The sequence below is a fragment of the Colobus angolensis genome, unplaced genomic scaffold (genome assembly GCF_000951035.1).
Source record: "Colobus angolensis palliatus isolate OR3802 unplaced genomic scaffold, Cang.pa_1.0 Scaffold194, whole genome shotgun sequence".
Taxonomy (NCBI): Eukaryota; Metazoa; Chordata; class Mammalia; order Primates; family Cercopithecidae; genus Colobus; species Colobus angolensis.
In genome coordinates, this window is record NW_012115088.1 from 661272 (window position 1) to 676061 (window position 14790).

Below are 14790 nucleotides of genomic sequence, written 5' to 3' on the forward strand. Positions count from 1 at the left end.
TCCATTAATAGGTCAAATTCCCTTTCGTTGTCTCACTCATTTGTGCAACAAATATTTACGGAGCCACTGCCTCTGTGCGAGGCACTGTTCCGAGTACTGGAGATGCAGCAAAAAAGAAGACTCATCATGGCCCCTGCCCTCATGGAGCTGATTTTCTAGTGGAGGAAACAGACAGACCTGAGAGGGGAACAATTTTCTCAATTGTGGAGTTGACTTTCCTTATTTGAGTTCCAAATATGTGGTCAAATTAGAAGGTCATAGACTTCAAGGAAAGCATATTGCTGCAAAACTAGACAGAAATTCCTTTTGCAACAATCAGATTCTAATATTTTGAAACTGGAAGTCCGTGCAATTTTCTTATGAGACCCAGGGATTCTCCCATGTTTGTCCTAATCTCAAGTACTTGACATCCACCTAGCAACTTATAGAGGAACATTAGCGTCTTACAGAGGTACATCAGCATGTTCTCTGCCTTTCTCTGAGTTCTGAGGCTGCAGCTACAAGATACCACACATCAGAAACAATGGGTTTCAACACCTGTATTCATGATTCACAGTAGGAAGTGCATTTTACATTGTAATCACTTACATATATGGATGGATATATATATACACACATACATACATACATATATACACACATACACAAACACACACACAAACACACATATACTTTTGTTTCAGTCACATATATACACATGTACACCTGAAACAAAAGTTTCGAATAGCTGTACTTTTTCTTACTACATGTAATTCACAGTATTTGCTATTCCTTTCTATTTTTATTTTAACAATGTGGATCATAGCTCCCTAAACTGATTTCATGGCTCATAAAAACCTGTAGTTTTTAAAAATTGGATCTGTATAGCAACAAAAAAAAATGTAGTCCCAAATCTAAGATGTTGCTAAATAACTATGTGTTTCGAAATTTGAAGAAAGCTTCTGGATTTGGATTTGAATTTTTTTAATGCTTCTGAAAACCATTAGCAGCCTCAGTCATTAGATAGGATATATGAGAATTCCTGGGGTTTATATAAGGAGGTACACCCACACTTACCTCTCATACACAGTTGCAGCCAACCAGTACTTGAATTAATAATCAGAAGATTTAGGTTCCATGTGAGCCACGCCTATCCTCACTCCTTCAAGTGAAAAGGGTGTTTCCTGGGGCCAGAGGCTGGAGGGGTGTGACCTAGCTCCTCCCAAAACTTGTGCAAACTTGACTTTTAGTTCATCAACACTTCCTGTTCTTGGTCCATAATGGGAAAGTGTCCCTTGAGAAACTTGTGAGCGTGTGGACACAGTGCTGGACCACATTCTTGACGGCTCACCAGGGTCCGATGTTCAACTTTCAGGAATTTCACTAGCAGATTCTTAAACCTTAAATAACTTAAAATCGGCCATGTGGAAATACACCATGGAAATGGGCAAATGGTACAAATCAGGGTCTCCACGTCTCTGTCCCTACCCCAAGCAAATTGTTAGAGATTTGCCAGCACTCCCCTGCTACACCTGCAGGGAAGCTGAATTTGGTGAACTCTGAGCACGTAGAAGGGCCCCTGGGGGTCTTCTGGAATAGAGTTGCTGGGCATACAGGGACGAGAAGGAATTTGCAAGGCAGAGCAACAGTCTCTGCTCTGGCCCAGTGAGAGCTGATGGACATTTATCTGCCTACCTCCTCCCAGGCCAGAAAAGAAGTCCGACCAGCCTATGTGCGAGGAGCATGAAGAGGAGCGCATCAACATCTACTGTCTGAACTGCGAAGTGCCCACCTGCTCTCTGTGCAAGGTGTTCGGTGCACACAAGGACTGCCAGGTGGCTCCCCTCACTCATGTGTTCCAGAGACAGAAGGTAACAGAGCTGCTTCCTCCCTCCCCATCCCCACACGTCAGGGCCTTGCTGGGGCCAGTGTGAGTGGCCTCCTCTGGTGGAGGAGGCAACCCAAGCCACACAGGGCCAAGGGACACTGGGGGCACACAAGGTCAGGCCAAGGGACACTGGGGGCACACACATCTGCAGGAAGATGTGTGCACAGTTGTGCACGAGGCACACACCAAATTCCCTGGACGGTGGGGGGAAAGGCGAGACAGGGCAGGGGTGCCCAGGTTCAGGAAGGGGCACAGAAGGGCAGGATCCCTGTTTTTGTGCCCTTTGGAGGTTGCTGAAGATGAGCAATGTTAGGGGACCCAGCAAAAGCTCAAACTGCTCAATATTATGTGAAGTTTAGACTACAGATAAGAAAAGGACAGCTTTTTACCCTAATCACAGAATACTTTTCTTCATCCACCCATGAAAGGTTTCTTTTGTCCTCCTCAATGCCTTTTCTCTCGCACTCTTAGTGAGGGAGGGTTACACTAATGACATACAGTTACAGAACAGCTTTAAAACACAGACTTGTGCTGGCCCTCCTGTCACCGGGGCCAGTTGCTTAAAGACCCCTCTGAGTGTGGTGCATCCCCCTGACCCCAGGGCCTCAGCCATAGCCCCCTCTACACTTTACCAACCTGCCAACATGGTTTCATGCACGAGCAGGTCAGAATTTATCCATTTGGTGCAGATAAAAGCGGAGTTGAGTACTCCAATAGGTGTAGCCACTCCAGGCACTGAGAATTTGAGCAGTTCCACTTCTCAGTTTCTTTCATTTAGAATCATCAGTTCCACATTTGATCAGTGTTTTACTGTGAAGATCAGCACTGGAATCAAATCTGGAAGTAAAACTCTTGGGCAACAGCAACTACAACTAGTGGCCACTAAGTGCTAAAGCCAGATTTTGCAAATTATTCACAACATTTGTTTACTTTTCAATCCAGTTACAATTTATTCCCCCTTCTGTTCTGCCCACCTCCTAAAAAGTCATAGCATGATAGAACTGGATGGTAGCTGTTTCACAGTCCTTCCTTCAGAGCCCGTACACTCATGCGAGATGGACAGAAGGACAGACTGGTGGGACCCTCACCCTTGCTCCTGTTTGGCCAAAGTAGCTTCACCTCCATATTAGCTTTCATTTGAAGAAGGTTCTGCAGCTTTAAAATATTTTATAATCACTGTTCTGGTCCAATCTTCTCCTTCTAAATGTGAGAAAATTAGGCAGAAATTGAATATATGTTTTGCCCAACATCTCAGAGAAGTTGGGGGTAGAGCTGGACCAAGTACATGTGTCTCCCAAGTGCCCATCCAGTGCTCCCAGTGGCTCCATCAGCCAGCCTTGGGAAGGGGGTAAATAGGAACAGTAGAATCTCTTGCTAAGTCAAAAGAGCAAAGGAATTTCAAAGTTGACATTTCTCTCCTAGAACCAGTTCTTTGTTTCAGTGTGAAGTTTGTAATGACTTAGTCTAATGTGTGTTTGTGTCTGTATACACTACATTCTTATGCCCATAATAAGTGTATGTTGAATAAATGAGTATTTACTATACACATTTCCCAAGTAAAATTGACCCTTAGTTCCACTAGGTAAATAATTCCATTTAGGTCCCTGAAGTCGCGTATTTGTCTCCATGTCATTTATAAACAATACTTACAGTTCTTTAGCTTGAACATATTGATCTCAATATTAAGAATGTGATGAAAACTGTGAAACCTCTCCCTGCACAAATGTATTCATACACAAAAGTTTGCTTGCAATATCAGGAGGTCCACAGGCCTCCCTGTTAGTCCTTAGGGATTGCATGTATCCTAAATTAAGAACCTGTAAAGACAATATTATGACCAGTTCACAGTTGGGGTGACTAGGAAATCCCTAAGATATTGGGTTCATGTTTTCTCTTCATTAGTCTGAGCTCAGCGATGGCATCGCTGTCCTCGTGGGCAGCAACGATCGAGTCCAGGGAGTGATCAGCCAGCTGGAAGACACCTGCAAAACTATCGAGGTGAGTCAGGTGATTCTCACAGGATCTCAACCAAGCCTGCAATACCCGGGGGTTTGTGGCTTCCTCAATGCCACACTAGACATCCCTGTTCTGACCTTTCATTCTTTGCTTCTAGAATGGCCTCCTTCCTGATATGTCTCTGAAATATTCACCTCCAGCACAAAAAGAGACATTACCACATGAGTCACTGAGGCAGATGTTACCACAATTACTAGGGCTATTGTTGCATGTGTTGTTCTTTCTTCCTTTTGAAAGGTTAGCTACAAGAAAAATAAATCCCCCATCATAGAAATCAGTGTTGTTGCTGTTACAGCAAACTTTCTTGGTGGAAATCCAAACTGTCTTAGGAAATGCTCGTCGGTGCTTTAGACAGTCATAGGCAGGTCTGAGCTGCACTTCTCCACTCTCACGGCAATACTGGGAAGTGGTTGTCAGGAGGAGAAAGATCTGCCTAGCTGTAGTTAGAGAATGGCTCGGGGGCTGTGAGCTCGTGGAGGCCAGAGTTCAGGCTCATTCATCACCACTTGCCCTCTGGCTGGCCCAATGCCTGGCACATAATCAACACTCCAAACAAAAAAAAAACAAAAAACAAAACTTGCTGAATGAATAGATGAGTGGCTGGTTGTTTAGCTCATATATGTGCTTGCCGTATAGTAAGTAGAGCAAATCTACTTGTCCCTCAAGATCAAATATAAAGTATGTCATTACTGGAGGCCTTTAAAGTGTGGAAGCCTAAAGAGAGTTAGCTATGTGACAGATATCTTTTCAGGAATTGAAAATTCACTGACTAGTTACAGCCATGTTGCTCTGGGGCAGGTGCAAGATATCTGGGTTCAAGTCCAGGCCCTGGCTCTGTAACCCGGAGCAGTCCATTACAATCTCCCTGCTCTAAGCTTTGGGGTCATTGTTTTTGTAGTTGGACCTCTGTGCAGAGGGTGGAGGTATGATGCTGTTCAGTTCATGGCATATAGTTCTCATTGCTGGGTACAAGCCTCTCTTGTTATCTATTTATTTCCCATTATCCTCATTTCCCACTCTTGTTCTCCTCCCCATAGATCACACTCTAACACGTTTGATGTTCTGTTTGTATTCTTATAAAATATGTATTGTGTTATATGCATGTCTTTTAATTTTATAAATGGTATTGTGCGGTATTTTTCATTCTGCTTCTTACTTTTTAAAAAACCAAACCTTATGTTTTTGGGGTTTTTGTTTGTTTTTTGGGATGGAGTCTCACACTGTCACCCAGGCTGGAGTGCAATGACGTGATCTCGGCTCACTGCTACCTCTGCCTCCCGGGTTCAAGCGATTTTCCTGTCTCAGCTTCCTGAATAGCCGGGATTACAGGCTCCCACCACTATGCCCAGCTAATTTTTTGTATTTTTAGTAGAGGCGGGGTTTCATTCTGTTGGCCAGGCTGGTCTCAAACTCCTGACCTCCTGATCTGCCCGCCTCAGCCTCCCAAAGTGCTGGGATCACAGGCATGAGCCACCAGCATTATGTTTTTAAGATCCATTTGTGTTGCTACAAGGAGGTTCAGTTCCTCAGTTTTCTCCTCTGTAAAAATGGGGCAATCATGGTACCTACCTTATAGAGTTGCTATGAATAATTAAATAAGCAGAAGCAAAATGCTTAGCACAGTGCCTGGCGTGTGGTGAGTGTCCAATAAATACTATTCTTATTATTTTATCATGAGAAAGGCAAATTCTATTGAAAGCTAAAGGTCATTTTCTAAATGAGGGCTTTAGAACATTAGCTATACTTATCTCATTTTAAATTTGCACATTATTAAAATCAATCTCGTTTCTTCTCCACACTCATATTCCTGAAAAGATCCATGATCAGTCTGGGATCCATTTATAGGAGGAAAGTTTTCTCTTGGTGAAGAGCCAAAAGAGATTCGGAAACAGACAGTACAAACTTTTTTCTTTGCACTTATTTACAATAAAGGCAAAATACAATTCAGTTATAATACCGTGAATCAGCACTCCAGGTAGTACCAACCTGAGTCTTGAGTTTATAAATAGGGGCATGTTGCTTGTGGGTGAGCGAGGTGATCTCAAGGCTTTATTGGAGATGTCTGTTGGAAGGAACAGGCTTTCTGTCTGGGATGGAGAAGCTGGAGGACGCACAGGAGAAGACCCCTGGAGGGGTCCATCTGGGCCTTGAGCAATTTGATTCTTGAGCAAATGCAAATGATTGGGGCTCCCTTTAGCCAGCATCAGAGGACACTGAGTGGGCCGTAGAGATTTGACAACAGATTTTCTTCATAGAAGCCAGTCAGGGGTGCGGTAGGAAGTGCTGTTTTTATTCACCGAAATGACAAGAACAGGTTTGAAGTTAAATCAGCAGTAGGGATTAGTGCAGATGTCAGGAAGAATGCCTGGAAGGGAAGGGCAGGATCATTACCCCCATTCTTATTGGCAATACCATTCATTGAACGTGACATACTTTTCTAATAAGCATTTTCACAGGTGGCTAGGGGAGGGTATGTAATCACTCTCTGCAGGACTTTACGATGAGGCTGCAAATTGTCAGGAGTCTTAAAAGTCCATCTTTTTATCTGCTTATTTCATTTCTTTCATTTATTTCATACCTGTTTTTATAAGATGAAAAAACATAGCAAGTATACAGTTTTATTTGTTGTTTAGGATGTATATTCATATATAACAGTATAGAAAGTATAGTCGTGCACCATGTAATATTTTGGTCAGTGATGAACTGCATATGTGATGGAGGTCTCGTAAGATTATAATATCATATTTTATCATATTTTTACTGTACCTTTATATGTTTAGATATGCTTAGATGCACAAATACCATGTATTACATTTGCCCGTGGTATTCAGTACTGTAACATGCTGTACAGGTTTGTGGCCTAGGAGCAATAGATCGTGCCATACAACCTAAGTGGGCAGTAGGCTCTGCCATGTGAGTTTGTGTAAGTACATTCTGTGATGCTCACACAATGTAACTGCCTAAGGATGCACTTCTCAGAACGTACCCCATAGTTAAGCAACACGTGACTGTGGATATTTACTTATAACCTTCTATACATTCATGTGGAGAAATCAGGAATGAAAAACATCAAAAGCTTAAGGCCTGTGAATAGTGGGACTGCAGGTGATTTTCAGTGCCTCCCTTTTATATTCCTGTATTCACATTTTTATAAAGTGAGTCTGACATTTTTACTAATCAGCAAAATAAAGAATGAGTGAATATGACTCACATGAGCATAGTTCTTTCAGATCAGTTAAGGTGGCTCATCTGGAGATGTAAAGATTGTCTCAAAGCCCCATGGAGGTCTCCGACCTTATGATTCCCACTTGACACATTAGCCTTCGTTTGAAGTGTCCCTGAGGACAGGGACGCTTCCAGATGGCCACCCTATGCATCTGTCATTGCTGGGGTGATCTCCCAGAGCCGGTTCCATATCAGTGGGCAAAGCCCAGAGGCTCAGCTTCTTGCCAGCCTGCAAGGTGGGACAACATGGAGCAAACCAGGTCCTCGGCTTGCAGTGAAATGGTCCTAGCTTGAGAGCCGGGTGGATTCTCTACCGGGGTCAGGGCCACAGAGCTCTTGTGTCTCCTGTTCTGCCCGGAGTTCATTTCCCTTTCTGGCTTTACTCACCACCTGCCCAGAAACATTTTCTGAGAAGCTATGAGTAGTTCCTGGCCAGGGGGTGGGGAGCTGTTGTTAAAGAATTCTGTTTTCTGATTGGTGAAGATCTCCTTAGGGATGGAAATGAAGTAGTCCCTGGGGTGGGTATTATCCTTTCATAATTACACAGCCTCTCCCCGCCTGGGGCCCTGACACCTGCCCCAGAGCCCTTTGATGGCAGTGCCTTCCTTGCACATGTCTAACGTTGTCCTAATCATGTAATATTGCACAGGACTGGGCTGGGGAGGCACCTGTCCCAGGACCCGCCCTGGAGCAATGCTGAGCTTAGAGTAAATTACATTGTGGACTCCTTGTTATCATTTAAGAATAATGTCTGCAGTTAACATGAATTTACAGTGATAATGAAGAAGGATTTGAGAATGACTATAGTTGCAAAAGGGTGGTCTGAAAGGGGGAGCGGCATTTTCCTTCCGTGCTGTGGGCTGACGGTGAGTGAAGGAGCCATGAGTCTTTTTACCTCTGCTTCTTGAGGGTGGCTTGGCCTAAGATGGTCCCTGAACTCTGGACTGCCGGTTGATGGAGGGCTTCTGGGCTGTTCTATGAGCCCAGCATGATGTGAATATTCACTTGCCTTTCTAGGCCTGGAGATGTTCTGGACAGGAAGGAACTGGATGGGGGGCTGCCTACAGGCAGTGGAAATGTCCATGGGGAGCTCTCTGCTTCCAGGAAAACATGCTTGACTTTCACTCCTCATCCCTAGAGAACATAATCTACCTCTTGTAAACTTTACCAATGGCACTTACCCTATGTCACTGGATACTTAAGGGCACAGGCTGTTAATACTAGCCCTCCCAAAGGCAGGCTGGCAGGCCTAGAAACATCCCTGTTTTGTATGGCCTGTCTAGGGAAAATTGTTCCAAGTTGAATAATAAATATTTGATATTGAGCATTTTCAATCTCTGAAAAAGGACAACTTGAATAAAACCCTCCAATGATTGTGCAGTGAGAACAAATTCATTGTGTTTCCAAAGCAGTGATTTTACCCCAAATGACCTTTTCTCATCTCTGAGACATTGCCCATGCCTTTACAAATATGAAGTATGAATGTAATTGTCTAAATAGCTTGCCAGAATTGTAAAGTCAATATAGCATATGTTTAAAAGAACAGATTTCAGAGTTTGAGTTTTAGCTCTGTTGCTTAATTACATGACATTGGGCACATTACTTAAGCTTCCTGCCCCTCGGTTTCCTCAGTGTTACAGTGGGAATGATAATATCTTCTTCACAGCATTGTCATGATGACGAAGTTGAAATAAGAGGTACATGCCAGGGGCTTGGTAAATGTCACCTAACAGCCTCAGGGTCAGCTTGGAAGCATACACTTATTCTGATGATGTGACCCAATTGAAACCTCTAACGATTCTGGAGCATGTTTTAAATGGTGTCAGAAGACTGTCAGGTCCTAGTTAACTGTGATGGCAGGACTGAGCAACTTCCTCTAGAGGGACATGTTGAGAATGAATGGAGCTAGACATGACTTCCGTTCTTTATCAAAGAGGCTTTGTGGCAACAGGAAATACTGGCAACCAAGGGAGACTGAGCCTCTTCTGGGAAACGTGGTGACTACCCACAGCAGACCGGAGTGAGATAAACATCTGCCCAGCCTGACAAGTGGCTTTCGCTTAACCATGGGGCTCCACTCAGAACAGGCCCACCTGGCCCTCAGCCCTCATAATGTCTACTCAAGAAGATTCTAAATGATCTGGCCTAGCCCAGAACAACCCAAATGCCAAGAACCCCAAGATTAAGTGTTAGAAATCCCTCAAATTATGGCATAATTATCCTTTGAACATGGAGTGGCAACATAAAGTAGTAGAAAAGAGCCTGAGTTTGGAAGACCCGAGACCCCAGCCACTGAATGGAGTTGTTTGCTGAGCACTACACAAAAGGGGTGGCTGATGGAGAGCCGAATCCCAGTCTGGGTGCCCAGAAGATAGTGTCTCTCTAGTTTATCTGTCCTCTTTCTAGGGACATGCTAGTCTGTACTCATGGGACTTCTCCAAGTGCTTGTAACTGGAGCTTTATAAATGAAAGGCTGGATTTGATTTTCTTGAAAGGAACTTCTTACTTTAGTATAGTTCTTTTTTCAGTATTATTAATCTACAAGCTGCTTTTCTTTTTCTTTTTTGGAGGATTAGTGGGAGGAAATCCTGTTTGCTTAATGAAGGGAATTTTGAAGTTCCTTATTTCAAATGAAGGTATAGCTCCGAACAAGTATGTCTCGATGAATGTTGGAGGAATGTGGTGGAGATACAAATGGGCCTAATCAAGCCAGTTGCTCAGTGACAAGTGGTGGGGCTAAGAGCTTATCTTCAGCTCTATTTTGGTCACAGAGCTGTATTCCTTACATGGTAAGAGCAGTGGTCGTTGTTGCCTTAGGATTTTTCCTACTGTGGCCGTGACACATGCACAAGCTAGTGCTGAGCTTTCGGGGCTAGGACTTGTAATGTATGTCTTAATGCTGTCAATGACACAAGACTTGCCAGGAACAGAGGGAGGTCACAGCCCAGTGACTGTCCGAAATGTCTTCACATTTACCTGAAATTAGAGAGTCTTGGAGCTGTAGAGTCAGAAGGGACCTTAGCAATTATACAATTCAATCTTTCACTGTAGAAATACAAACACGCTAATGACGGTCCTGAGGTTCAATGGTTTCCCAAAGATTGCATAGCCATATTTTACTGGATTTTTTGTTTTTTGGTCTTTTTTTTTTTTAACATTGAATGAAGCAGAAGCGTGGAATATCCACTTAAATACCTATTTCTTTGGAACAGAACAAAATTGAAGCTTTTGCATGAGGGCTGAATGTTTCTAGATGCAAGTCATCTTTCTTTCTTTCTTTCTTTCTTTTTCTCAATCTATATTTCTCAAGTGTGCATGCATGCCATATTTCTGTACACATAATGCTGGGAACTAGTGATGAGCTAAACATAAAAGGTCCTGTTCACAGGCAGTTTTTATTCTAACAGAGGAGTTAGGCAATAATCAAATGAATAACAAGATCATTTTAGAGAGTGATAATTACCTGAGAGAAAAGCAAACCAATAAAAATCTAGCCATTTAAAACAGTGGTAAGATAGTGTTATGCTTGGAAGGCTATCTTCTCTTTTAAGGTAAGGTCATCTATTGTTGATGTTTTTTTCCATGAAAGGTTCTCTTTGCAGTTGCATATTCTGTTTTTCTTATTACTACTGAAATATAAAGGTGACTAGAAATTGCAGTCTGCCAATGTTAACATTTCCATGATGGCAACAGTTAAACAATGGCTTTAGATCAATGTTACATGTTACCTACTCACTTCTAAGGAAACAACCCAATGACCATTTGATTTTTTTTCTTTACATCCAGAAATGTTGGCATTGGTTAGGAACAAATATCCCAGAAATGTTGGCATTGGTTAGGAACAAATATCCCACCCATCATCATCTTACCATTTCAATATGGGAAAGATAATCTTCACTTTGTAAAATCATCCCCTTTTGGTATATTGCATCCACACTGCGTTTTCCCTAGAAATGGGATGAATTTTATTTTCGTTAAAATATTATAGACAACTTTAATTTCATTCCCCCAAGAAGCCAAGAAATATAACTGTCCCAGCAGACCCAGGAGGAAGGCTGTGCCACAGCCAGAGGCTTTGCATCAGAGTATGCCTGGAGGCCAATACCTACTGCATTTATGGCGGAGTTATACTTCACTTGCTAAGCACACTTACACAGGTGCACACACACAGAGGATGTAGGAACCACAGACATGAAAAGGGAGAAAATGGAGACTATTTGAAAAGATAAACTCGAAAGCTCAAAAACTATATATCTTGATTGAATTACTGTCCAGAGAAGAGGGGAGGTATATGGTTCCGAATTGGTCTTAAAGATGCATACCTTTTTACTCAAGTAAATGAAAGAAGCATACTAAAAGCAAGGAGCCTTCTTGGAAATGAGGAAGTGTTTGTGGAGAAGAGACAAATATGGTTACTTTCATGCTTTTGTAGGTAACAGCAATCCTTTAAAGTGTGCTGTCTGCAGACGTTTTCACAATGCAAAAGTCCACATTTTTTCCTATTCCATTTTTCAGGCTGCTAGAAACTTACTGCTGAAAGTGTTGCAGATTCACATTAACAAAGGCACAGTAGGTACTGAAATTCACAGTCATCACTGTCAGTAGCTAGGTGGCCTCTGAGAACTTTTTTTTTCATGGCACGTATCTGTTCCCTCGTCAGCTTAGAGGGCAAATTGATAACCTGAGGTGTTTATCGTTCCCTGACTTTCACAGCACTTTGATGTTAGGGGGCACCTAAGTTAGTCTCTCGTGTGTGGGTTCTACCTCAAAGAGTGTGAAAAAATAGGAGACTTCATTTCATGGAGTATTTCACATTTGAATATGACATTAGGTTAACCTGAACATTTTGAGTTAATTTCTAAAAGTCTGTAAGTTCCAATTTCATAATTCCAAGGAAGAGGCATGTATTTTTGCCGTTCCAGAAACAGATTTATCTAACTCTTACCCTTTTTTGCATAGGATTATATTAAAAGCTAATTAAACAAGAGAAAAATGTTTTTTCCATTAGGAATTAGAAAATATAATTTTATATTTATCGTTTATGATACATTGTTTTCTTTATTATTCTCCACAACATTGAAAAATGATGGCAGGTTATTAGATCATACAATACCAGGTACAAAGTGAGTAGCTGGTGAATTTTGTTGAAAGAATGAACTAGTGAATATAATTCTAAAACAATTTAAGATGCCTTGCCTTTAAAAAACCTACCTTAAGCATAGTGAATTTGCTTTTTTTGTTTTTTGTTTTTCTTTTTTGGAGGTGGAGTCTCACTCAGTCGCCCAAGCTGGAGCGCAATGGCGCGATCTCAGCTCACTGCAGCCTCCACCTCTCAGGTTCAAGAGATTCTCCTACCTCAGCCCCCAAGTAGCTGGAATTACAGGCACGTACCACCACACCCAGCTAATTTCTTGTATTTTAGTGGGGATGGGGTTTCACTGTATTGCCCAGGCTGGTCTTGAACTCCCTAGCTCAGGCAATCTGCCTGCCTCAGCCTCCCAAAGTGCTAGGATTACAGGCGTGAGCCACTGTGCCCAGCCAGTAAATTTGTTAAAAGGCATATATTTCATTTACAAGCACTTCATATGAGTTTTAAAGTTACTTAAAATATGGGCCCAGCTGGGTGTGGTGAGAGTAGCAATGTCCCAGGAGTTCAAAGACCTTGACTCTAGGCCAGGCACCAATAATAAATAATCAGATGGCCTTGAGAAAGTGACATCTCTGCTGGGTTTCAGTTTCCACATGAGTGACATGATTGATTTGGAGCAGGTTACTTCTAATATTCCATGCAGCTTCAAAATTCCGCAACTACATAATTCAGATTAAGGAATTTGGACCTGAATTTAATAGACACTGATCCAGTACCAATATATGCCAGGTAATATTGTAAGCACTTTACACAGTATTTAATGATATAATAATTTTAATTGAAACATAGACCGCATATGGGGTAGTATTTCCTGCACTATAAAGTATAAACAAATGATAATAATTGTACTAACAATCAATATAAGTTATTTAAAAAACAGAATAGAAATAAAATAATGCTTGGAATTGGAAGAAATATAGGAATGAAATTAGTTATTCCTTTTTTTCCCAAAAGATAGCTGAGTAATTTAATATCAGATAAAGTAATATCGGAGCAAAGAAATTACCAGCAATAAAGAGAGGCATTACATAATGATAGAAATGTCAGTTGAACAAGCTATAGCAGTATTAAATGTGAGTTCATTTAATAACATAACTTATTTTTTAATTTTTTAAAATTTTTATAGATTCAGGTGGTATGTACAGGTTTGTTACATGGATATATCGTAGTGGTGGGGTTTAGGCTTCCATTGTACCAGTCACTCAATTAGTGAACACTGTACTCAATAGGTAATTTTTCAGCCCTTACCTCCTGTCATCCTCTCTGCTTTAGGAGTCACCAGTGTCTGTTATTTCCCTCTATACATTCGTATGTACCCACTGTTTAGTCCCCACTTATAAGTGAGAACATGCAGTATTTGATTTTCTGTTTCTGAGTTATTTCACATAGGGAAATGACCTTCAGCTCCATCCATGTTGCTGCAAAAAACTTTAAATTGGCCAAAAAATTATATGGTCAAAATAAGTGATTTCATCTTTATTTGACTTGAGAGAGTACACTAGATTACACATGACTTCACATTTGTCTCATTATAAATGACTTGGCTGCCATAAACTTGAATGTTCTCACATATTAAATCACACAGGAGAAAACTTTTGTGAATCAAAGACCTTCTGCCTGTATTACATCTTGATATAATACTCATTATGTTATACATATTTCAAGTGCACAACTCATTTGGGAGAAACAAGCTGGAAACCATTGTATGTTCACAGTAGAACTTCTAAATATCGGAGAGGCTTATTTCATGTATACAATGGGCACATGGTTGCCTGAAGGTTGGAACAAAAGATAATACAGTGAAAGAGAGTTTGATTGGAAAACTACTAATAGGTTTCAGTTTCTAGGCCTGGTTGAACAGTCCAACTCTCAAGCTAAAGGGCTGGAAATGGATGGAAATTTGTCAAGCCAGGCAATTTCCACATCTTGACATGCTGCATGGACCATTGTTTCATTACTTTGACAACTGCCAGGACTTCAAGCATTTTCATCCCCTCCCCAACCTCCTTTACTCCTACTCCTCCTTAAGGTCAAGCTCAAGAACTAATTCCTCTGAAAAACTCCTCCTGAGTCAACATTTCTGGCTCTCCTAAAAGGTCTTCCATCTTCACAAAGGGTTGGACAAAGATTCCATAAATGCTTCTAGAACACCTGGTATAGATCTCTAAAATATTTACATTATTCAACCTAACATATCAAATTACATTATTGGTCTATTGTGTTTCTCAGTGAACTGTGAGCTCCTTGAGAATAAGAATGATGCTTAACTCTTTTTTGGATCCCCAGTATCTTGCATGATACATGACACAAATGACGTGCATTGTTTGTTAAATCCATGAATGCATGGGTGGATGACAGTGGTAAGTCATTTACTATTAAAATGGTTGGCACCACTGGATCTCCGTGCATTATAATTTGGTTAGGAACTGTGATGAGAATTGACTGTGCTCCAAGAAAGGCCATGGAGTGAAGGATGTATTTCTTGCACATTTGCAGAGTATCTTCATAATCAACAATTTGGTTTAGGTCATTC

General features: G+C 41.4%; 1 protein-coding gene across 4 annotated transcripts in view; it reads left to right on the forward strand.

Moving 5' to 3' along the window:
* Window positions 1-14790, forward strand: part of TRIM55 (tripartite motif containing 55) — a 49446-nt gene that overhangs the window by 6602 nt on the left and 28054 nt on the right. For all 4 annotated transcript variants that reach the window (XM_011940883.1, XM_011940882.1, XM_011940885.1 and 1 more), the window contains exons 3-4: window positions 1685-1850; window positions 3770-3865. In XM_011940883.1, coding sequence (XP_011796273.1) covers window positions 1685-1850; window positions 3770-3865 — 262 coding nt within the window. The remainder of the gene's footprint in view (window positions 1-1684; window positions 1851-3769; window positions 3866-14790) is intronic.